Genomic DNA, 23,490 nt, shown 5'->3' with positions numbered 1-23,490 from the left:
ACTCTGGTGTAGAGAGAAGGTCAATCTTTTGTGTAAGGTTGGAGGGAATGGGTATGCTAAGCCTTCCATCAAAATTTTGCTATCACATTTTAGGAATGTATGTGAACTGGGTCCCACAAAAATGGTTCTGATGGGCACATGCAACCATGTATTGCACATCCATATATAAATGTTTTGGAAAACAATAGCCACAATTTTGAGGGTATGAAAGTAACAAAAATGGCTTTAGACTTATGGAGAAAGTTGCTTGCTTAATAATTGAGGACCAAAAGGAATCTTGTTCCTCACTTCTGGCTCAGATACAAACAGCTGGATTGAGGCCAGGAGGAACACATCTGGGAAGCTTAAGCTAAACAATTATATGGTTCTGCTAAGGGGATGTGACATACAAAAAGAATACAAAAGTACATATTAGGGAAATTAGGGAATGAAAAACGGAAGTGGATAGTGAGGGAAAGCAAGGGAAAAAGAAAAAAAAGGCATTGACTTTTGACTCCTTTGGTGAAGTAAAATAAGACATTAACATCTACCCTCAATGTTTTACTTTTTCATAATATAATCTAGCCATTTTTATAACAACAAATCTATCTAATTGGTAAAACCCAAAATCAAAGTTTCATTTTCTTTCCACCTCAAGCAAGGTAGAAGGTATTTATGTTTTTTTCTTTAATCAAAACAGTCAAATTGAGCCATCTCTGCTAATTCCATCAGTTTTAGCAGCAATTCATCCATTGTGGGGATCAAGGTGACCTTCCATTTCTGTATATAAAGTAAACATTTTAAAGCTAATGATATGCTCATTTTCTAAGAATGGGCCATACATCATAAAAAAAGAATCATCAATGCCCAATATGGATGGATGTCATTTTTTTCATGAATATAACTTTCTAGGGCAGCAACAGAAAAGCAGAGACAAAGCAGAATGGAACTGTATATTCCAGGAGTTCAGGTGGCTAACTGAAACTCTGCATTTTAAAACTTGCTGTTTGGATTTAGACAGTCAAGATATGTGCCAAGCAAAATGGTGTGTGATAAGGATACTAGGAACTATAATAGAGCATGGCAGAGGTGGTATTCAGCAGGTTCTGACCAGTTCTGGAGAACCGGTAGTGGAAATTTTGAGTAGTTCAGAGAACTGGCAAATGCCACCTCTGACTGGAGATTTTACAGTATCCTTCCCCTGCTACGCCCACAGAACCAGTAGTAAAAAAAATTTGAATCCCACCACTGAGGCATGGGGGTGGGGAGTTGGCATGTCTTGAATTTTTTATCCTTTTGTTAATGCAACCTAATGCAATATTGCATCTGGAGACAGAAATAAACATATACACACACATAGTTCATTTTTAAAGACTCAAGAGAATGAGAAATGTATTTGAATTTTGTTAAAAAGTATTGTTTTGAACATTACACATATTGGTAGGGTATAAATTTATTACATGGACTTACTGAACTTTCAATAACAACATTATTAAATATATATTTTAAAAGAAGTGCACAGGCAAATATACAGGAAAGTTTTTAACAACTTTAACTTTTAAAAATGTTTAAAAAAGCTTTTAACAAATCATTTCCAATAATTTTCCAGTGCAGATTGTGAAAGAATTCAGGTCAGCAATGACAATTCGAGTATCTCTCTCTCCCCTTCATGCTCTTTCTCTCTCTCTCTCTCGTCACCCTTGAATGAGTGACCTATATTTCTGTCACATAACACTTTTGCGGGCGATGGTGTTCATTTTTTTTAATCAAAGTGATAAACTTCTCCTATGGCTACATTATCCAGCTACAAAGACAGAGCATTGGAGAACCATCAAGTGTCAGGTTATAATGGTATAAAATATAAGGTGAGAAACTTGTCCTCCACCATCTAGTTTTCTTCAAGCATGTTGGAACTGCAGCTTTTAGAGTTCCTATCTGGAATCGATACTGAAGAATGCCAAATTGAACAAGACTGACTTAAATGGCATAGATTGTGGATATTCCAGATATTCAAAAATTATCACCATGGAAGAACCTTCACCAGTGTGTGCGTAGAAAAGAAGTTGGGTGGAACTAATTTATACCTCACAAAATGCTGGGATGGCAATCAGCTGGAATTGGTTTAAGGTACACCAGGGACATTCATGGAACATATCCCTATTAATTCCCTTTATCGGGGCTACAGGAAGGGACTCCAGCTAGGTTCTGCCTCCTCATTGTGAAAGGTGTTAATCTATATCTCTATTTGAGAGATGTATGTTTTCATTTTAAAGAAAACATGTTTTCCCTCCATGTTTTCTCCATGTTTTCATTTTAAAGAAAATATGGACAATATGCCTAATAAACAACAATGCTATCTTATTTACTATCACAATTATTTTTTAAAAATGGTTTATATCATATCCCTCATAGGGATTCCATGGGAAAGCATAAGCATGATATATTAAACAAAAGAGTGGCATCTGTACAAAGTTAGAACATAATACAATTATACAATTAACTCCCCCCCTCCATATATAACAAGTGACAATACAGGCAGTTCTTCTGTTCTTTTCAACCTTATGGAATGTTGGAAATATATTATCTCCTAGGGCTTAATACTACGTCTGCCTGGTTTTCTGTTTATCAGAAGAATAATGCTCCAAAACCTGAGCAAAATGGGACCAGAGAGGAGCAGGAAAAACTGGCAAAAGACATTCAGGGCTAAAAATGGACCAAATCATCCAGAATGAAAAAAAAAAAATGCAGAAAAAATTCCTCAAAGTGATCCCTAAACATTTCTTGGTCAATAACTCAGAATCCTGCGGTATCTTCCATTCTAAGCCATGTGACATGACCCAGAATAGATAATTCACCTTGTGCTTTCCAGAACATATACATATAAATGGACACAGATGCAGTGTATTAATTTTGTTACACAGAAAATGCAGAGATATCCTATAAAGAGATCTGGAGGAATTCCAGAAGCTATCTTCTGCATACTTTCCCTACTAAGTACTGATTTCTATCCTGTAGAGAAATAATCTTGATTTTTGAGCTGCTGAAGTGGTAACGGACAGAATATTGTAATTCATCTTCTATAAGCTAATGCCTTTCACAAGTATTTGTCTTTACTAATTTCCAGTAAACATGGAGGTCCTTAGGAGTGGAAGACTATTGCATGCATACAGCAACTGCACATACATCAGTGGGGCTGTGATGGTCTCGGATTCTCAACTCGGACGCTCACAATTGAGTTTATTCTGTTACATGTATTCTTTCACTGTTTTTAAAAAGCAATTTATTCCCATACTGAAAAGGTATCACATGAAAAAGCAGTTCTAGACCATTTCAAGGAAATACATGTATATATCCAATGTTATCCAAGTATCAAGTCAACTCCATTTAGATGACCTCCCAGGCAGCAAAATGTCTGCTAGTGGCAAAGCAAAACATTTACCAATGCTTGCGGATGCTTCCCTTCTTCAATAGAAAAATATCTAAAAGAATGCAGATTCCAAATTCAGTCCAGCCTCACAGGTTTTATGTCTTTCACACCACATTTCTGCTGATCTCCTGGGTCCAAATTAATGTTTGAGTTGCCATTCATTAACTCATGTGCTATGTTGTGACTTTTTCTCTTACAGCATTGGCAAAGTCTTTTAGAATTTTCTACTAAGCTGATGCAGAGATTAATGAGCAAGGCTAACCAGGCCAACCCAAAGAGGATCCACAGAGATACCACATTCTTATACCAGCCTGGGTAAGTACGTGTAGGGTTCATGCCTGCAAGGAAGAAGCATGTCAGAGTCTTAACAGAGACAGAAAGAAACATAGAGTGCAATTTCAAAGATTCTTGGATAACAAGAAAACGAAAGTTGCATGCATGTGCTTAAGCTATGGAAAACTCAAGACTGGACAGGTCACCACCTCAGCTGCAGTTGTCTCAGGCAACCAAGCCAAAGAATAAGTTGTCTTGTGAGTACAAAATAAACCCTGAAACAACTGCAGCTGAGAAGTATTGCTGCTGGTTCAAATTTTTGTACACATTAGTATTAAAATAAGTAACAGGCATCCCATTGTGTTAGCCCTGCAAGGTACAGCAGAATTGAACACCAAAATCCTCATATGTTCTAGATAAAAAACATGCATTCCAGAGGTGGTATTCAGCAGGTTCTGACCAATTCTGGAGAACCGGCAGAGGAAATTTTGAGTAGTTCAGAGAACCGGCAAATACCACCTCAGACTGGAGATTTTACAGTATCCTTCCCCTGCCATGCCCACCAAGCCATGGCCACAGAACTGGTAGTAAAAAAAATTGAATCCCACCACTGATGCATTCTCTTCTTTTCTCCTAATGCTCTCTCTGTTTGGGTGGACGGGAAGATAGTACCATGACTAGGGATACATTTTGGTTGAGAGTTCTTTCTCTGAGCTTATGGGTTAGTTTCCAAATGTTTCATTACCAGGCCAGGTAACACCTTCAGCAGAGTTTAGGAGGTGTTGGTGTTCTTCTGTTTATAAGGGCTTCAAGTGTGGGTGTATCAAGTGAAGAGCTTTGACAGGTCTTATGATGGGTCACCTGTGAGTCATCAGTAAGACTTGTGATAAGGAGATTCCATCGGATCAGGGTCATTGGGAGGTGAATTGCTGGTGGTGGGGGTTGCATGGGTTGGTTGAGAGTTGGTGTTGTCTCTGGTTGGCTATGTGGTTGATTTGGATTCTGAACAGGGGGGACAACCAGCCTCTGAACCCCACACCTGAAGCCCTTATATGGACCCTGACATCTCCTAAACTCCACTGAACATGTTACCTAGCCCTGTGATGGTGAACCTATGTGCCACAGGTGGCACGCAGAGCCATTTATGCCAGCACGTGTGCTGCAGGCAAACTTACCTCACTGTGCATGTGCGTGCCTCACAGCTGATTTTCATCCAGTTTGAGGCCTTTTTGGGCCTCCCAAAGGCTTGAGGAAAGCTTCTGCAGGCTTCTACAAGCTTTGTAGGATGAAATCTAGGCCCATTTCATCACTTCTGGTATTTTTGGAAAAACAGGAAGTGATGAAACGGGGCTAGATTTCAGCCTACAAAACTTGTAGAACCCTGCAGAAGTCTTCCTCAAGCCTTTGGGGGGCCAAAAAAGGCCTCAAACTGGCCGAAAATCAGCTGTGAGGTATAGTGCAGGTAAGGGGGTGGCGGAAGTGCGGTGGGTGGGTGGGATTGTGCACTCATGCTTAGGGGGTGTGGGAGGGCACGCATTGCCTTCTGGGTGCTGGCACGTGAGCGCAAGCATGCAAACGCGAACACAATTTTTGGCACAGGAGCCCAAAAAGGTTAGCCACCACTGAACTAGCCTGATAATGAAATATTTGGAAACTAACCCACAAATTTGGGAGAACAAACCTCCATCCTCATCCTGCACCCAAGCTACAGATATTTGCCACTATTGCAAAAATATATTCTTGCTGTCATCATAATAACCATCCAGAGTGATTGAGAGTTGGGCAGCATACGTTTTTTTTTACTACAATAGTGACTACATTTACATTTTATACTGTCATCATGTGATTTATTTGGTTCTGGTTTAGCATGCAGTGAATCTAGCTACTGTGCTTTACAAAACATAGTTTATAATACAGAACAGGTAATCAGTGCCATTTGTAGCTTAATGACAAGTCATCATTAATAATATAATGGTTTAGTATAAAGAATGACTCTTCTCACATCCCTTCTCCAGAAACAAGATTACAACCATTTAAATAACTTGGAGAAAGTAAGGAACACTGCTGAAGTGAAGCTTAAAGTAAGTTCTTGGTGACCTTATCATTGCAGATCAATCATGTTCCAGCCTACATAATTCCAATTTAAGATTATTTTTCTTCCACACAGTTGTGAAAATGAGAGTAAAAGTTGAAAGTGCTTTTTAGAAGAGTCTGATAAATGAGATTTTCATGCAGTGCTTACTATGTTTTACTTGTTCCCTGAGGGTGCAACTATCTATATCAGTTTTTGTTGCACAGTTGCTATTAGATTGGAATTAAAATGGCTACCAACCAAGTCCTCATTCTAGAATTTTATGCATATCTTCCAACTTAAACATCCATTAAACCAAGCTGCTTTGCTATCAACATAAATGCATCCCAAATTGAATCAATGTAAAACACCTCAAATATCAGAATTTTTTTAAAAAAACATTTATTTCCTGTTGCATGAAGAAGGCACTTGTTTTCCCACAACTGACCAGAGAATTAAGAACTTCACTCAAAAAGGAAGGGTACCTCCACCAAGCAACTTATCTGGAAAAATGAAAAACATGATCTCCTAAGTGAACTGTATAAAGAAGCACATAAAGGATCCTTTGCTTGAGAATTTCCCATTCAAGAACAACATACCTTTCCATTGGAAAAGCAGCAAATGTTTGCACTTCAGCCTTAAAATAGAATGAACTGTGATTTTATTTACTGAACTTAAACTTGAGAAGGCATGTTTTGTCCATGAGTATGTTTTCCTTTGAGCTACTAGGGAACTTGTAAATCTACCCCCTACTCCACCCCTCAAACAAATAAAGTTTTAACAGGTATATGATACTTACCAATGACATAATCTCCAAAGCCTATTGTACTTAAAGTTATGAAGGAATAGTAGAATCCTTCTTCATAAGTCCAGCCTTCTATGGCAGTAAACAACAAAGGTGGTAGCAAAAGAAATAATAAAAGGCCAGCACCCAGGGCACAGGTCCAGGTCAAGACAACTGCTCCCCTCTAGCAAGCAATAAAGAAACAGAAAATATAGGTTAGATCAGACAAGAAGCAGGATCTAGATTACAACTTTCATTAAAAAAGATCCTGGGAGAATGTGCAGCCCAGGCATGTAATCCTATTAAATTTCTGAAGAGGTCAAGAGAAAAATCTGCCTTCTGATGACAGAGAAAAATTATTCAGGACAGATTCATTCTTCTTTGATCACCCAGTATAGTGCTGAAATATTCCTTCTTCCAGGGAAAATTTTCCTGAACAGATTTGGGAGACATTTGGAGGAGAAAGGCTCATTGCATTAAAGTCCTTGCATAATACTGTGCTTAGCCCATTCAACATGGGCCAAAGAACATTTTGATTCAAGTTCAATGTGTACCATCTGAACTTACTGATATTTTTTTGACGCAACATTCCAATTTCCTAGATGATTATTTAGATCAGCTAAAATGGAGATCTGAATTAAGTACAGTACTGATATGTTTTTATCCTGGCAGTTCAGTTTCCCTAGGCTTGTAAAATCGGTTTCACATGCTGGCCCAAACAGGAAAGTGGTTGATATTGGTTTATTCATGCAAACACTAGACTTTAATTTGAATCTGCTGAGGAAACCAATATTAGTCCATAGATTTCAATTTCACACATAGTGAAAGATCATGAATCCATGGGAAAGAGCAGGAAGAGGCCAATTGCCTTAACTTTCGTTGCTTATTTTATATATTTAGACTTATTGGGGTACTCTGGATCTTGACTTTAGATCTGGTATGTGTTGTAGTTGAGCAATGAGAGGCTAGACCAGGGCTTGAGTGCAACAAGACTTTATTGGAACAATAAAGGACTGAACGTGTTAGCCCTGCCTGGAGCAGGCTTCCAGCGATCAGCGGCTGGCCGGACCCTGCAGCTGGCTTTTATAGCCGGCTGTCGAGGGAGGCCAGCCAATGAGGGGCAGCAAACGCCCCCGCAGCATGAACGGACCTGGGTGGGGACTTTGGCAAGTTCCAGGGACATAACACCCCTTCCCCCCAGCTGCGAACACGCATAGTCACTTAAATAAGCGGGCGGTCTGTGCTGGCGCCCCGAGCGTCGTAACTCCAGTGAGTTACCCAGTGTCTCAGAGTCCGAGGAACCCGGTAGGGTTGGTGATGGGGTGCAGCCCCGCTCTGGGGTTTGCACTGGCACCGGTGTGGTGCTTCTGGTTGGTGATGTTGTGGTCCCATCTACTGGTGCCGGAGGCGGATCCATCTGGCAGTCCCGGTCTACTGCCAACTCTCCTGGTCCGGGTGTAGGTGGTGCAGTGGCTCTGGCATGGTCTTTGATGGGAGCTTGGTGTGGCACCTGGGGGTCGACCTGAGCCCATGATCCGACACTGGCGAGGGTACCCTGTCGTTTCCTTAGCTGATCCAGGTGTCTTCTCCAGATGCGGCCGTCGTCCAGCTGGACTCGGTACGACCGGGGGCCGGTGATGGCTACTATCACTCCTGGGATCCACAGCGGGTCTCCGGCATAGTTCCTCGCAAATACGAGTTCCTGCAAGACAAAATCTCTGACCCCCGTCATTGAAGCAAGAGGGGTGTCAGGACAATAGTGAGGGTGGAGCCTATCCAACACAGTTCTTAGGCGCCTACCCATTAGAAGTTCTGCAGGGGACTTGTTGGTGACCATGCAAGGGGTCGAGTGTTGGCTCCGCAAGAAACGGGAGAGCCTGTGATGCCAATCTTCTTTGCTGAATCTGGCTAATGCTTCTTTTGTGGATCTAACGGCTCGTTCTGCCAATCCGTTGCTGGCAGGATGGAAGGGAGCCGTGAAGATATGACGGATGCCAAGATTTGTGGCAAAACGGCTAAATTCTGTTGAGGCAAACTGGGGGCCGTTATCTGAAACAATGGTGTCTGGTAACCCGTGTGTTACGAATAGGCGAGTTAGAGCCTTGGTAACTGCTAGCGTGGTGGTTGTGGATAGTTGGGCCACATCGATCCATTTTGAGTATGAATCTACGACCACCAAGAAGGTCTTGCCATGAATCGGACCCGCTAAGTCAATGTGTAGCCTTGACCAAGGTGCGTTGGCGCTCTCCCACTTTGTGGGGGTGGTGACTGGAGGGGATGGTCTGGATTCCTGGCAGGGTTGGCATGAGCTTACCCACTTGACGATGTCGTCGTCCAGGCCCGGCCACCAGACGTAGCTTCGTGCCAACGCCTTCATCCGGACGATGCCCGGGTGGCCCTCGTGTAGTGCCTCTAAGACTGGTGTGCGGAGTGAGGCCGGAATAACCACCCGGGTGCCCCACAGCAGGCAGCCCTGTATGCTAGACAGCTCCTGTTGACGGGTCTTAAAAGGTGTGAATTCGGCTGAGAGGTTTGAACCCGGCCACCCCCTCCTCACCCAGTCCAGTACCTGGGCGATGGTTTTGTCCGTCTTGGATTTGGTGGCGATGTCGAGAGCGGTGACAGGGAGGTCGAGCTCGGTGACATCGAAGATGGCGTGGACCAGGGCCGGGTCTTCTGCTGGAGCTGGCAGGGGGCAGCGGCTGAGGGCGTCTGCGTGACTTAACGTTTTTCCTGGGCGGTGGATGAGCTTGTACGAATAGGCCGCCAGGAACAGAGTCCACCTTGTCATTCTGGGAGACAACACTTGGGGAGTCTGCTTGTCCCCGGAAAGAAGACCCAGGAGAGGCTTATGGTCCGTGATTAGCTCAAAGTTGTGGCCAAACAGGAATTCATGAAATTTCTTAACCGCGGCCACTGCGGCTAAAGCCTCCTTGTCGATCTGACTATAGTTACGCTCTGTTGCTGAGAGCGTTCTGGAAAAGAAGGCAATCGGTGCCTCAGAGCCGTTGGGTAGTCTATGGCTTAATACGGCGCCAATCCCAAAAGGGGAAGCATCCGCGGCTAGTACCAGTGGAAGGTGTGGGTCGAATTGAATGAGGACCGCGTCAGATGTGAGCAGTGATTTGACTGCCCGAAAAGCGGTGTCTTCCTTGTGTCCCCAGTGCCAAGGTGCTTTTTTATCTAAGAGCCTGTGTAGAGGCTCTGCTACTGATGCTTTGTGAGGTAGAAATGATGCATAAAAGTTCAATAATCCCAAAAAGGCTTGTAGCTCGGCTTTAGTGGTTGGCGTGGGTGCCTCATGAATTGCCTTGACCTTGGACTCTAGGGGGTGGATGCCTGAGGCGTCAATCTTATAGCCCAGAAAGTCCACCTGTCTAGTGGCAATGGCACATTTTTCCTTTTTTAATTTGAGGCCATGCTGTCTGAACCTGTCTAACACTGCTCTGACTCTCTGGAAAAGTTGGGGTCTGTCCCTGGCCGAGACCAATATGTCGTCGAAGTAGGGTACTACGCCAGGGAGGCCCTGTAGTATACGCTCCATGAGGGATTGGAAAATCCCTGGGGCAACACTTACGCCAAACTGGAGACGCTTGCACCGGAAGGCACCCCTGTGAGTCACAATGGTCTGCAGTTCCGCCGTTTGGTTGTCAACGGGGAACTGCTGATATGCTTGCGACATGTCCAATTTGGCAAAAATGTTGCCAGGCTCAAAGGTATGCAGTAAATGTTGAATGACCGGGATTGGGTACGCGCTAACTTGTAGAAAGCGGTTGATTGTTGTTTTGTAATCAGAACAAATTCTCAGACTGCCATCCTTTTTTAGGGGTGTGACAATTGGCGTCTCCCATTTGGCGAAGTCTGTCGGCTTGATGACCCCTTGCTTTAATAATTTATCGAGCTCTGCGTCCAGTTTAGGCCGAATGGCGAATGGGACTCTACGCGGTTTCAGCCGGACTGGAACCGCTTGGGGGTCAACTGTAAATGAGATGGGGGTCCCCTTATAGCACCCCAACTCATTGCTGAATACGTCTGAGTAGTCAGTGAATAAGGAGTCAGTGTCAGAAGCTGAGACAGCATGGACTCCTGTTAACCCTAGGCCGAGGTAGGGGAACCAATCAAGCCCCAGAAGACTGGGGAGGTTGCCGTTAACTACCACTAGAGGCAGGTGGCCTTTAAAAGCTTTAAAATTAACAAGGAACTTGCCTTTGCCGAGCACTGGAATGTCTTTTCCCTGGTAATCTCTCAAGGAGATCTGGCACTTCTGGAGCTGGTTTCTGGATAGATGGCTCCACAATAGCTGAGGAAGAATGACTTTTTTCTGTGCTCCCCAGCATCAGCCAGACTGATAGCGTCGATGTAGTGGTTAAAACGATTCTTGTATGACTCCCATTTTTCTTCTTCCGGTTTGAACGGTGGGAAGGCTGGGTTGGAGTTCATGATGAGGACTCCTGCGTGATATGCTGTTGAGAAATCTCTCTGGGACACAAATGGCACTTGTGCTCTCATTAGTCTAGTGACTTCAGCTCTGGAGAGGCTTCATAGACCTCTCTGCTCTCTCTCTGGGCTACAATTGTGCTGAGCTGCAACGACTGTTGGCAGCGTTTTGAAATTCGCGCTCCTGGAGAGCGTAGGCGGTGCTGGCTTGCCGCCTCTGATAGCGCTTTGAAAATCGCGCCTGCGTGAGTGTCAGTAGCTCGGAATAACAGCACCGCGCTGTATTCCGGCTAGAAATCCAAACGACAGCCGTTTGAATTTCGCGCTCTTTTTGTGCTGAGCGGCTGCGCCTCGCAGCGCTTCACTTTCCTCTGTAGCTTGCTAACAAGCGGCTACAGACGCTATTACTTTCGCTCTTGCTGACCGAGCTCTCCGGCGGCGCAGCTGCGGCTCAGCGGTTATTTTAGTGATTTCAGCTGTTGCGAATTGCCTCTGGTAGCCATCCCATCCTCGTCGCCAGTGTTGTAGTTGAGCAATGAGAGGCTAGACCAGGGCTTGAGTGCAACAAGACTTTATTGGAACAATAAAGGACTGAACGTGTTAGCCCTGCCTGGAGCAGGCTTCCAGCGATCAGCGGCTGGCCGGACCCTGCAGCTGGCTTTTATAGCCGGCTGTCGAGGGAGGCCAGCCAATGAGGGGCAGCAAACGCCCCCGCAGCATGAACGGACCTGGGTGGGGACTTTGGCAAGTTCCAGGGACATAACAGTATGAACTCAAGACTCAATCAGATTTTCAGAGTATCTAATGTTTAGCCTAACTAGGGCTACAAAAACTATAATGACTATAATGACAAATAGTTGCAAAAAGGTTGAACTTTTTAGGTCTGAGCATCTTTCTGCTAAAAACATCAGAGCATTTGGGAAGGCCCATTCTAAAACCTGTCATGTGAAGATGTTAACATTCAGCCTTCTTCATAAAGCCATGTTCTCTTGTGTCAGCAGAGCAACCTTTTGCCTGTGTTTCCATGATTGCTGGGACTATTTGTGTAACCTATGGAGAAGAGCTCGTGATGCATTGTCTGGGTTTAAAAGAAGCCCTTTGATCCCTTCAAATTCTCTAGGTTTGGATTTGATCAGTCTTTGACTCAACCTCAATTTTACAGACAAGAAGCTGAATATTCTCCTCCTCCTCAGAGTTTTTCCAGGGAAATTAAAAGCTGCTTAAGCTAAGTTTAAAAGAAGGTGATTTAATAAGATAGGACCACAAAAATGCTTTGAAAGAAAATTCTCACAAATGAAACACCACTACCAGTTTTAGAGCAGAAATGTTTAAAATTCTCTTGCTTCTACTTGCATTAGCAAAACCACATTTAGCATCAAAAATGGATATGTACAGACTATCCATTTCTTTTCCATCAAGATAAAAATTCCTTCTGGAATTTTTCTGAGCTTACAAATGTCTACACATTTGTAAGTTGGGAAGAAAAGATCCTTGTCCAAAACATGTTTTCCATTAACTTCATACATTTTCAGTAAGCATATGTAAATGTTAAAGTTCAGAATTATGATTCACACCTAGAGGCAGTCATTGGTACAGAGAAAAAGCTTGAAATTGGGCGGTATCTGCTATGTCTCTGTGGAAGCTGATGTTAATGCAGTAGTCAGGCCCAAGCAAGGCCTAGAGTTGCACAATTTTTCAACAATACTAAAAATGCTATTTTACCATTGCTATATTCAGGGAGGGAACAGGACTGTGCATGTGCGTCATATTTTCTAGATACTTGAAGCTAGAGATAGCGGTAGATAACCTGAGGAGTGTAAGGCTTGTCCAGACAAAACATAGAAGGGGGAAGGCAAGTGATGACGAACCAACGTTTTGCTGACAGAAAACATAAAACCGAAAGTAAAACCTGCTTTTTAATATTGACTTGTTAGTGAAATTACAGCCAAATGCTTGTACTATATTTTTTTGCCTCACCAAATGTGTTTTACTCTTAAGATGGGAGACATTTCTGCACAAAACTGACAAGTTTTGCATAATGGTTAATCACTACAATTTAACAGCAGCTCCAAAATGTTCCAAAATATCTGGAAAGAAAAATCTTTTTCCATCTCTGTTCCACTCTGCTAGCTAGCAAAACAGGAGTTAAAGGATACTTTCACCCTCATGCCCTTGTTATGTACACCCTAGAGGCATGCAACTGGTTATTGTGGAAACAGTCTACAAAGTCTCTTCTTATTCTTCATTTAAAAAAATGTACTCCCAAGGCTTAAAACACTTTTTTAAAGTGTGCGCTTATTGTGCTTATTCATCTCTCTTACACAAAGTTTGTTATGGTCTTCCTGCTGTGTAGGATTGCAGACCCAGTAACTCCCTGGGGCTTTCTAGGTCTATAAACCTAAATAAACATATATAGAGAGATAAGTCAGCCTAATTTAATTCAATAGAAATTTGTTTCAAGTAAACACACTGAAATAGGCCACTTAAACATGAAGACAAGTAAAGATTTACATCTGAAGTTTGAAAGCTTTATCAAGAGGAACAATACAACAGAATGATATGATTATCTAGATAGCTTTTGTTGCTACGCCATAGCTCTGGCTACAACAAATTTAAGCTAAACCAGTTAAGTCAATGGCATTTTCATTGACATTCTTGCTTTTTTAGAAAATGCCATGAGTAAATTGTCCATGCTGGCCAAAGTGACTCATAAGAATTTATTATTTTAATCTTGTTGTACAATGCTCAGAATTACTTGCTTGTGGAATGGGTGGCTTAGATTAAATAAACAAATAAGTAAGAATACCTAGTTCTCTTACCTGCCACTGGAATTTCACACCCATATAGAAGGCACATAGATGCACCCCAGAGAGCATCAGCTGTCCTATCCTATTCAGAAGAATGAGGTTTAAGGGAATCCCAAAGAGGGCAAAGAAGATGCAGAACACTTGTGAAACCACCGAATTGGGACTCAAGTTGCCATAGCCTGAAAAGAGAAGGATAAGGTTTGATCATTGATATACTAGGAATTAACATAATAATGATATTTGGATAAATTACAGATAAATGTTATCTGTAAGCTTTGCAGGAAGACTTTGCAGATCTACCTCTTTCCCATGTGCACTTTGCTCCCTTCCTCTCCATCTTGGTTAATTGAAATTTTAAGTGATTTTAAATGTATGATTCTTATTTGTTTTAATGCTTTATATAGTATCTTAATTGTATGACTGTGAGCCACCTTGACTCAACTCAGTGAGATGCATGGCATAGAAGTTTAATAATAAATAAATAAAATAAACAGGTTTCCACAGATTCTGTATAAATTGATATTAAATTTGAAAGAAGTAGCCTACTGAAAATCATTGTGTAGTTTGCCCTCAGCTACTATTTTTTCCCAAAGGTCTCCAGTAAATGACAAGTTATATGTAACGCATTTAGGGCAGAAACTGAAGGTAAAGCAAAGGCCCAGAAACCACAATATGCAATATAATCCTAATTATTACTGACAATCTAAACCATTTGACTTAATGGCATGCTGTTTCTTCTTATCAGTTCTGAAAATTATTACAACCGGAACATGCACTTATGAATTGGTCAGGCAGTATTTGCCAGATGTTCATAAAATCACTGAAGGGGCTTCCATTTTTTAAAACAGATTTCCTTTAAGCAGACTCCATGTGGAAGTGGAAAAATTGTGCTGGGTTATAGCTTAGCCTCATCCAAGTTGCTAGATTTACTTGTATCGTGAAGCAATACAGTCTAAACAAAATTTACTACCAATTTCCGCCTGTGGACCAATAACATTTAGTTCCATTTTTAACATCCTGAAAGAATTTTAAATGAAGCTCTGTGGAAGGGTGAAATTCAGAAGATCAGTACTACTACAACCACAAGTATGATTTTCTTTGATCAGTTTCATTTATATTGGCATGCAGTTTTGTTAGCACAAGGGGTGAAGATAGCAAGGTCTGTACTAAAAGCACAATTATGACATCAATCCACAATGCACAAATAGAACCTGTTCTAAAATTGAATTATGTGGGGAAAGGAAATAGTTTTAAAAGCAGCCTATGGATTCAAAAAGAAGGTAACTCAGTGACCTATTTTCCAAAGCACCTGAGGGCAGGACAAGAAGCCATGGATAGAAATTAATCAAGGAGTGAATCAACCTAGAACTAAGGAGAAATTTCCTGACAGAACAATTAGTCAGTGGAACAACTTGCCTCCCAAAGTTGTAGGTGCTCCAACACTGGAGATTTTAAAGAAGAGATTAGAAGGCCATTTTTCTGAAATGGCATGGGGTCTCCTGCCTCAGCAGCAGGCTTCTAGGTCCCTTCCAGTTCTGTTATAATCCAATGACACTTCAATCACAACTTTGATTTTCTTACAAACAAGAGATTAGAATGACACAAAAAATCCTAAATATCTTTTCCGTTCCATTTATCTCCAGTTTTAAGAGTAAGGCAGAGAATAGAGCAATGGCCTACATCAGTGGTGGTATGCTACCGGTTCGGACTGGTTCACCCAACCTGTAGTTAAAAAAAGAAGAAGCCTTGATCAGCTGAGGGAATAAAAGACAATGAGCTGAGAGGATAAAAGACCAAAAAGCACATGTGTGGGTGGGTGGGTGGGAGGGTCGCTCCTAGTTTTTCTTCATCCTCTCGGCTGATTGGCTTGTTAGGGGTGTGAGCATGCACATACAATCACCCACCGAACTGGTAGAAACTAACGTAGGATCTCACTACTGTCCTACGCTTACACAAAACTAGTGATCTAATTTGGTATCTTTTTTTTTAGCAAAAAGCTCTTAAAAATTAGGCTAGACAATATCTACCAATGTTTTATTCCCATCTCACTGGGATGGTAATAGTACTGAAAATGCAGTACTTGAAATGGTACTGCAACTGCCTCCCCAACAACGCAGAAAACTATAGAAGAGACCTTGACAGGAGAAAAACAACCGACTGTCACTAATGCCAATCTACAAGCAACATTATTATCCCTGCAAGAATCAATGTCTAGAATGCAGGAGATTATGATTAGGAATCACAATGAGACCAGAGCCGATATTAGCGAACTGGAGGAAGAAATGGGTAAATTAAAAGAGGAGATGAGAGCAGATATACAGAGAGTTGAAGATAAGGTTGGGACAATGCAATTGGCCATGGAAAGAACTGAATTAAAAATAAAAGAAATAGAGAGGAGGACAGAACAAGCGGAGGGGAACCTAGAAAGGACTGAGGAAGACTTTAAAAATGTTAATAGAGAAATGGAAGATTCCTTGGTCCAACTTGAGATGGACAGAGCAGCTGCATACCTAAGGTTCCAAAACGTGGAGGAATCCAAAAATGAAGAACTAGAGCAATTAATGGCAGGTTTGTTGGCTGAACTAGTTGAAAAAGAGAAAGATGACTTACTCAAAGAATTAGATGAAATCTATAGGGTGAACACCAGTTATGCAAGGCGTCACAATTGCCCAAGGGAGATCCATATCCGCTTTTCAAGAAGATGCGTGAGAGACCTAATACTTAGAAAGGCCAGAGATGAGAGAATTTTATACAAGGGCAAAGAGATCATAGTTCTTAAGCAGATTCCAAGAAAAGTGAGGGCCATAAGGCAAGAATATAAATTTTTAGCCAATTACTTAAATAAAAACGAAATCTCATTCAAATGGCTAATCCCAAAAGGGATGCTAATATCGTGGAAGGGAAGAAAAATTAAAATAGATTCAATAGAACAAGCACAAGACTTCCTAGAACAGCTAACAACCACGGAGGATCAACACACTAGAGAGGAAACCCAAAGGAACATGCAGGAAGATCGTAACTGCCATAGGAACAAAGAAGAAAGATCTGTCCAAACTCAAGGGAAAGACAACTTACAATGAGAAAGAGAAGAAACAACCCCATATCAACCACAAGAAGAGAGCCGTATAGTTACGAGACAAAAAGCGAGGCAGACTTAAGTAAATGGACGAAGGAAGGAAAATTCTTTCCATCAATATAAACGGCCTAAATTCAAGAGCTAAAAGGAAAAGGATTCTAACCAAACTAATAAAACAAAATGTTGATATAATTTGCATACAAGAAACACACATTAGGAAAAGTGAGGAGAAATTCCTAGATTGTCCAAAACTGGGAAAATTATTTACAGCACCAGCAGATAAACACAAAAAGAAAGGTATTGCAATCTATGTGAGAGATGATTTAAAAGCGGAGTTAATCTGGGCGGACCCTGAAGGAAGAACTCTGGTGGTACAAATCTCGATTAATGGCATTACATTTTTACTGGTAGTAATCTATGCCCCAAATGATGATCAAGGTAAATTTTTTAAACATCTCCACCAAAAAATAATAGATTTTGAAAATGGCAATATTTTCCTGATTGGCAATTTTAACTCTATTGCTGACTACCGGAAGGATCATAGTAACAGGAGTAAGAACAAAAAAGGAAAAAGAGAATTCTCTAAGCCATGTAAGGATATGATGAATGAAATGAATCTGGTAGATATCTGGAGAAAATTAAACCCCAAAAAAGAACAGTTTACTTATTATTCTAACCCACACAAAATTTGGACAAGAATAGATATGGCTTGGATAAACGGTGAATTAATTAATGAAATCAAAGATAGCGAAATCTTACCAAATGACTGGGCTGACCACAACCCAATTCAAATAACCTGGAGAGGTAGAAGAAAACCAAAGAAAAGATGGACTCTTAACACTCATTTAATAAAAGAAGAAGAATATACTAACAAACTGAAAGAAGAACTGAACTTCTTCTTAAAGGAAAATAATAATGATCTAACTTCAAAACAAAATATATGGGACACATTAAAGGCATTTATAAGAGGAATAACAATCTCTTACAATGCTATGAGAAATAAAAGAAAGTATGCCCAACAAAGTAACCTACAACAAGAAATTAAGGATTTAGAAACCCAACTACAAAAGAACCCCAAAAACCAAAGAATACAGAACCAGTTAACAACAACTAAACACAAACTAAATTTACTGGAACAAGAAAAATTGGAGATTAGTCTGAAAATGACTAAACAAATCTACTTTGAGCATGCAAACAAGCCAGGGAGATGGTTAGCCCACAAACTTAAGAAAACGAAAGAAAAAAGATTGATACACCAATTAATGGATGAGGGGGGCAATATGCAAGAGGAGATAGAGAAGAAAAAAGAGATCACTTTTAAATACTTCGGGAAATTATACAAAAAAGAAGAAGTCTGTGAGGATAAAATAATGAAATACCTGGAGGAAGCGAATGATAAAGCAATTGGAGAGGAAGAGATAGAATTATTAAACCAAATATAACATGGTCTGAACTGAAGTCAGCAATAGAGAAGCAAAGTAACAATAAAGCACCAGGACCGGACGGGATACCGGTAGAACTTTACAAAACAATCATAGAACAAATTGGACCACTGATGCTGGAAGTATTTAATGAGGTACTCTTAGCAGCCAAGATGCTGGACTCGTGGAGGGGAGCCTTAATTTCGCTGATCCCGAAGGAGGACCTAGACCACAGACTTATTAATAATTATAGACCAATTTCGCTCCTGAATGCAGATTACAAACTATTCTCTTCTATAATAGCCAATAGATTAAAACAGGTTTTAAATACTTATATCCATGAAGATCAAAATGGATTTCTCCCATTTCTACAAATTAAGAATAATTTAAGAACAGTGATAGACATTTCAGAATACTATGAAGCCCATCCGGAAAAACAATTTGCATTTATGTTTTTGGATGCTGAAAAAGCATTTGACAATTTAAATTGGCATTTCTTAATTCAAAAAATATATAATATGAACCTCGGCACCAGATTCGAAAACATCGTCACTACAATTTACCACACTCAACAGGCAAATATTCTAATAAATGGGGAACAAACTGGCCCAATAAAAATAGAAAAAGGGGTAAGACAGGGTTGCCCTCTCTCCCCTCTGCTTTTCATATTCGCCCTAGAATCTCTTCTGACGTACATTAGGCAAAATTTGAGAATTAGAGGACTGAGGATCAAATCAGAAGAGTATAAAGTACAAGCTTTCGCTGATGATTTGGTTTTTTTTCTGGAGGAGCCCATAGAAAAAGGACACAACTTATTAGAAGAACTAGAACGATTTGGAGAAGTCGCAGGATTTAAAATAAACAGGGGGAAAACGAAATTAATGACTAAAAATTTAACAGGAGACCAGAATAAAGAGCTAGAGACAACAATGGGAATACAGGTGACAAAAAAAATTAAATACTTAGGAATTTGGCTAACTCCACAAAGCAAATCGTTAAAAGAAAACAACTATGACAAACTTCTCCAACAATCCAAGAAAGACTTAGATTCCTGGAGTAAATTACAACTTTCCTTATTGGGCAGGATTGCTTTGATTAAGATGAATATTCTGCCAAAATTTCTATATTTATTCCAGACAATTCCAATCAAATTAAATAAAAAATTTTTTATGGAACCAAACAAGATAACGTTGAAATTTATTTGGCAGGGGAAAAAAGCTAGGATTAATGTAAAAGCCCTACAAGATTCGAAAAGCAGAGGAGGGTTAGCCTTGCCAAACTGGGAAATATATCATACGGCAGCCACCCTACTATGGATAAAGGATTGGATGAATCTAACCAACAAAAGAACACTAGTATTAGAAGGCCACGATATGCAGAAAGGATGGCATGCCTTTCTGTGGGAAACTGGGAAACCCAGGCAATCATATTTCCATAGGCATCTTATCAGGGATTCTTTATTAACTAATTGGAAAAAAGTACGTAAAAAACTTTATCTAAAAATACCGATTTGGCTATCTCCAATGGAAGCGATAGTACACCCTAATAATTTGGACATAACCAAAATGATTAAGTACGAAAATTTATTAGACCCACAAGGAAAGCTGAAAACACGACAAGAATTACAAGAGCGAGGATTTATAATTGATCAATGGGTGTATCTTCAAATTCATAGTAGATACAAACAAGACATTAAGGAATTTGGAATCTACAATAAATTACAGACTTTAGACAAAATTCTATTAGGACCGAGTAAGAAAAATATATCTAAATTTTACAAACATTTATTAGAAACAGAACTAGAACAAGAAATTGTCAAAGGAAATATGATTGCATGGAGCAGAAACGTGGGTCGGAGCATTACCCTAGCAGAATGGGAAAAGATCTGGAACAGGAACATTAAGATCACGAAATCAGCAGCTTATAAAGAAAACTCATATAAAATGTTTTATAGATGGCACCTGCCCCCTTCAAGATTGATGAAGATGCACCCCAACACGAGCCCCAAATGTTGGAAATGTCAAAACATAGAAGGTACCTTCTTCCACATGTGGTGGTCATGCAAGGAAACCCAGAAGTACTGGCAAAAAATTAGGCACTGGCTAGAGGAAATAACCAAGGAACAAATTGAGTACAAACCAGAGTCCTTCCTTCTAGGAATTTTTGATAAACAAATATCCAAAAAATCGAAGTATATTACAATCCATATCTTAACCGCGGCCAGACTGGCATTTGCCCAGTGCTGGAAACTACCCTCTATCTCCACTAAATTTATGGTTATTCAGAAAATTTTACAATGCGGTGAAATGGGCAAACTAACCCAAGCATTAAAAAATAAAGAATCCTCAACCTATTATAGCAATTGGAATCCTTTGTATATTTGGCTAAACCAAAGATAGATCACCTCTAGGACAATTAAGGCCGAGGGCCTCTGAAGCAGAGATAAAGAAAAGCACCGCCAACGATAGTTTTGAAGAAGAAAGGACCTTACAGACAGTCACAAAAATATGGTTTTATTATAATTGTTTTCCCTACTCTTTCCCCCCCTTCCCTTACCTTTCCCTCTTTCCTCTCTCAAGCCTTCCTCTCTTTCCCTCTTGGCCTATTCCAAGACCTGTTTGTCTTTTTGTTGTATATAATTTGTAGCTGTGTTGTTGTTTTTTTTAAAGTAAAATTAATAAAGTCTTTTCTAAAAAAAAAAAGAAATGGTTGTTTTGGAACTTTTGCAGATATTCACTTCTTGGTAAAGAGTATTAAATTATTGAATTCCAATTTTATTAAAGTGTTCAGTTGTGTTACTTGTAGTTTGTATCAATGAAATGAAACATTTATTCTAATACATATATTAATTTGCTTGCACGGCCCAAAACAAGCAAACAAATGGAAAGGCAAGAAGAATTATATCTTCCTTTCTGTTCTGCCACCAGAAACAGTACACTATTTAGAAAAAGCAATTATTCTACCTTTAGATTTTCTCCACTACCAGTTCAAATGTAATTGTCACAGTCTGCCCTACTTCAATTATTTTCCTTTTGAGATCAATTATTTGCCTCTGTTATCAAGAATGACTCAATTTTCATTCTGCAAGACTGTTTGGCTTATGGTCATGGAATGGGAAGCTTGTGGCATGATGAACTTGGAAATAACTGTGAATTCAGATATATAGAGATCAAAACAAAATCTGAACAAAAAAACTGAAAAATGATCTTTAGGCACTACAAAGGGATGCAAAAAATAATAACTTTCTAGTCAATTGCATAAATCCTAGTTAGGTAACTGAGTAACTGAAAGCTTTTCCAATTTGCTCAATGAAGTATTCAATACGGTATTTTGGACTCGTTGTTTTTACAACCTATTCTTCCATAACATTAACACATGGTATCAGATGATTCTGAAAGAATAAAGTGTTTATCCAGTAAGACTGGATCTACAAGGTGGTTGTGGTGATTTGCAAGACAAATATAAGCCAACTACATAGTGCATTTTTGTTTCTGATATATTACTTTAGTGAATACACACCATGAAAAAAGAGGCTATGTCTGATCATCCATTAGGGCTACAAACCAAGGCAGCAAATGTTTGAACATGTTAAAATATGGCAGAGAACAGAGCATACTAATGAACCATTTTTGAAAAGTAAGCCAGGGCACAAACTAGATTCATATATGCTAAACCATGGTTTGTTTAACAAAGGCTTATCAGATATGCTACAATTGACTGGGTCTGCACAACACACTAAACTAATTTTAAGCTAAACTAAATTTTAAGGAACACCAACATTCAAGCAACTTCAGAGTCACTTTAGGCTTTACTATTTTCTTCAGAATCTTTTTGTGAAAAATGGATTATAAGTAGGGTTGACAAAGTTTCTGCAACCAAGGATCCATACTGAAACAAAGTGTAACACGAAGCCTATGTTTATTTAACAATGGCACTGCTAAAATTTTGAAATAATCATATTCTAGTTCATGCATCCCATTAAGATTTCTAATTAATATATTAAATGTAAAGGAAAATACATTTAAATATTATTTGAAGAGGTTTTATTTCAATAATTCTTGTATTTCCTTTAAAAAAACAGTCATATAACCTCCTTAGTATTTTTTTTTACAAAATGTACAAATTAGCATTGTTTGGTCTTGAAATTTTTAAGAAATACTACATTAAGTCACAATTCTTATTTTACAAAGCTTTATTTTATTTAATAAATTTATATGGTTCACACAGCAATCAAAAAGATCTAATGTAATTTATTTGGGGCTTAATCTGTTATGTGAACTAAGCCACAATGTATTGTATCCTCGAATTTTTCATCTGACTGGTCTGTTCCTACTTGTCACTAAACCAAATGCTATAAGCAGTCTTATAAGAATGATCTTATCCTTTCTCCAGTTCTCCCATCCTTACACAATACCAATTCTGGTTCCTGCTATTGCTGGTGCAAGCACAGCTACTCTCAGCAGACTAAAATGTCTAAATGTTCTAAAATGTCTCTCCAACTCAGCTCCAAATATTTCTAATATTTAACAACAGATTGCAATTGAATAATGCAACAATCTTTTGTAAGTCAACAAGGAATAAAGATTATATATTGTTGTGGGACTAATTATAGGCCCATAAAATGTTCAAGAGAATCATGGTGTTTGTATGCACTAAAGCTATCATATCTGGGCTATAAGGTGACAAGCAGAGCAAAACAAAAACAAAAACAAAAACCCTTCTAATATTCAGTATTTCTTTGTGTCCATCTAGTGGTCATCCATTTTTTTTTGGTAGCCCAGATGCAGTGGCCCTAACACACACACACACACACACATTAGAAAAGAATACCTGTTGAAATAGTTTCTGTGCTGATTACTTCTTTGATTAGTTTGTTAGAAAAAATGCATATGTAAGGAAAAACCTTCCTACCATTTCTGTTGGCAGGATACACCAAGCACATTACAGAGGGTGACAAACACTTAAGTAGTAGCCTATGTACCTTTCCTTTTATCAGCTAGTTTCCCTTCCTTTCTCTCCCGCTACCCCAACTTGATATGGATGTGAAAATGTAGGGAAGATAAAATAACTTTAAAGGTATCTACCCATTTATTTCTGAAATTTGCAGAATTCTTGGGGGGGAAAAATACCTCAGTTTTCAACACAGCTCATGTATTACATTAATTTGACAGATTAAAATTGGCTAAATTATTTTGTCACACATTGTATGATAAAC

The 23,490-nt window shown here is 39.7% G+C and overlaps 1 protein-coding gene across 1 annotated transcript in view; it reads right to left on the bottom strand.

Moving 5' to 3' along the window:
• Window positions 1-2,686: 2,686 nt before the first annotated feature.
• Window positions 2,687-23,490, bottom strand: part of KCNK17 (potassium two pore domain channel subfamily K member 17) — a 42,250-nt gene continuing 21,446 nt past the window's right edge. The window contains exons 3-5 of the mRNA XM_026695406.2: window positions 13,791-13,957; window positions 6,550-6,718; window positions 2,687-3,744 (exon numbers count right to left, since the gene is read on the bottom strand). Of these exons, the coding sequence (XP_026551191.1) occupies window positions 3,482-3,744; window positions 6,550-6,718; window positions 13,791-13,957 (599 nt within the window). The 3' untranslated portion in view covers window positions 2,687-3,481. The remainder of the gene's footprint in view (window positions 3,745-6,549; window positions 6,719-13,790; window positions 13,958-23,490) is intronic.

Source organism: Pseudonaja textilis, chromosome 1, assembly GCF_049901715.1.
Source record: "Pseudonaja textilis isolate UNSWEBS1 chromosome 1, rPseTex1.2, whole genome shotgun sequence".
Classification (NCBI taxonomy): Eukaryota; Metazoa; Chordata; class Lepidosauria; order Squamata; family Elapidae; genus Pseudonaja; species Pseudonaja textilis.
Note: the sequence above shows the minus strand (reverse complement) of the source record. Positions and strands in the feature narration are given on the sequence as shown.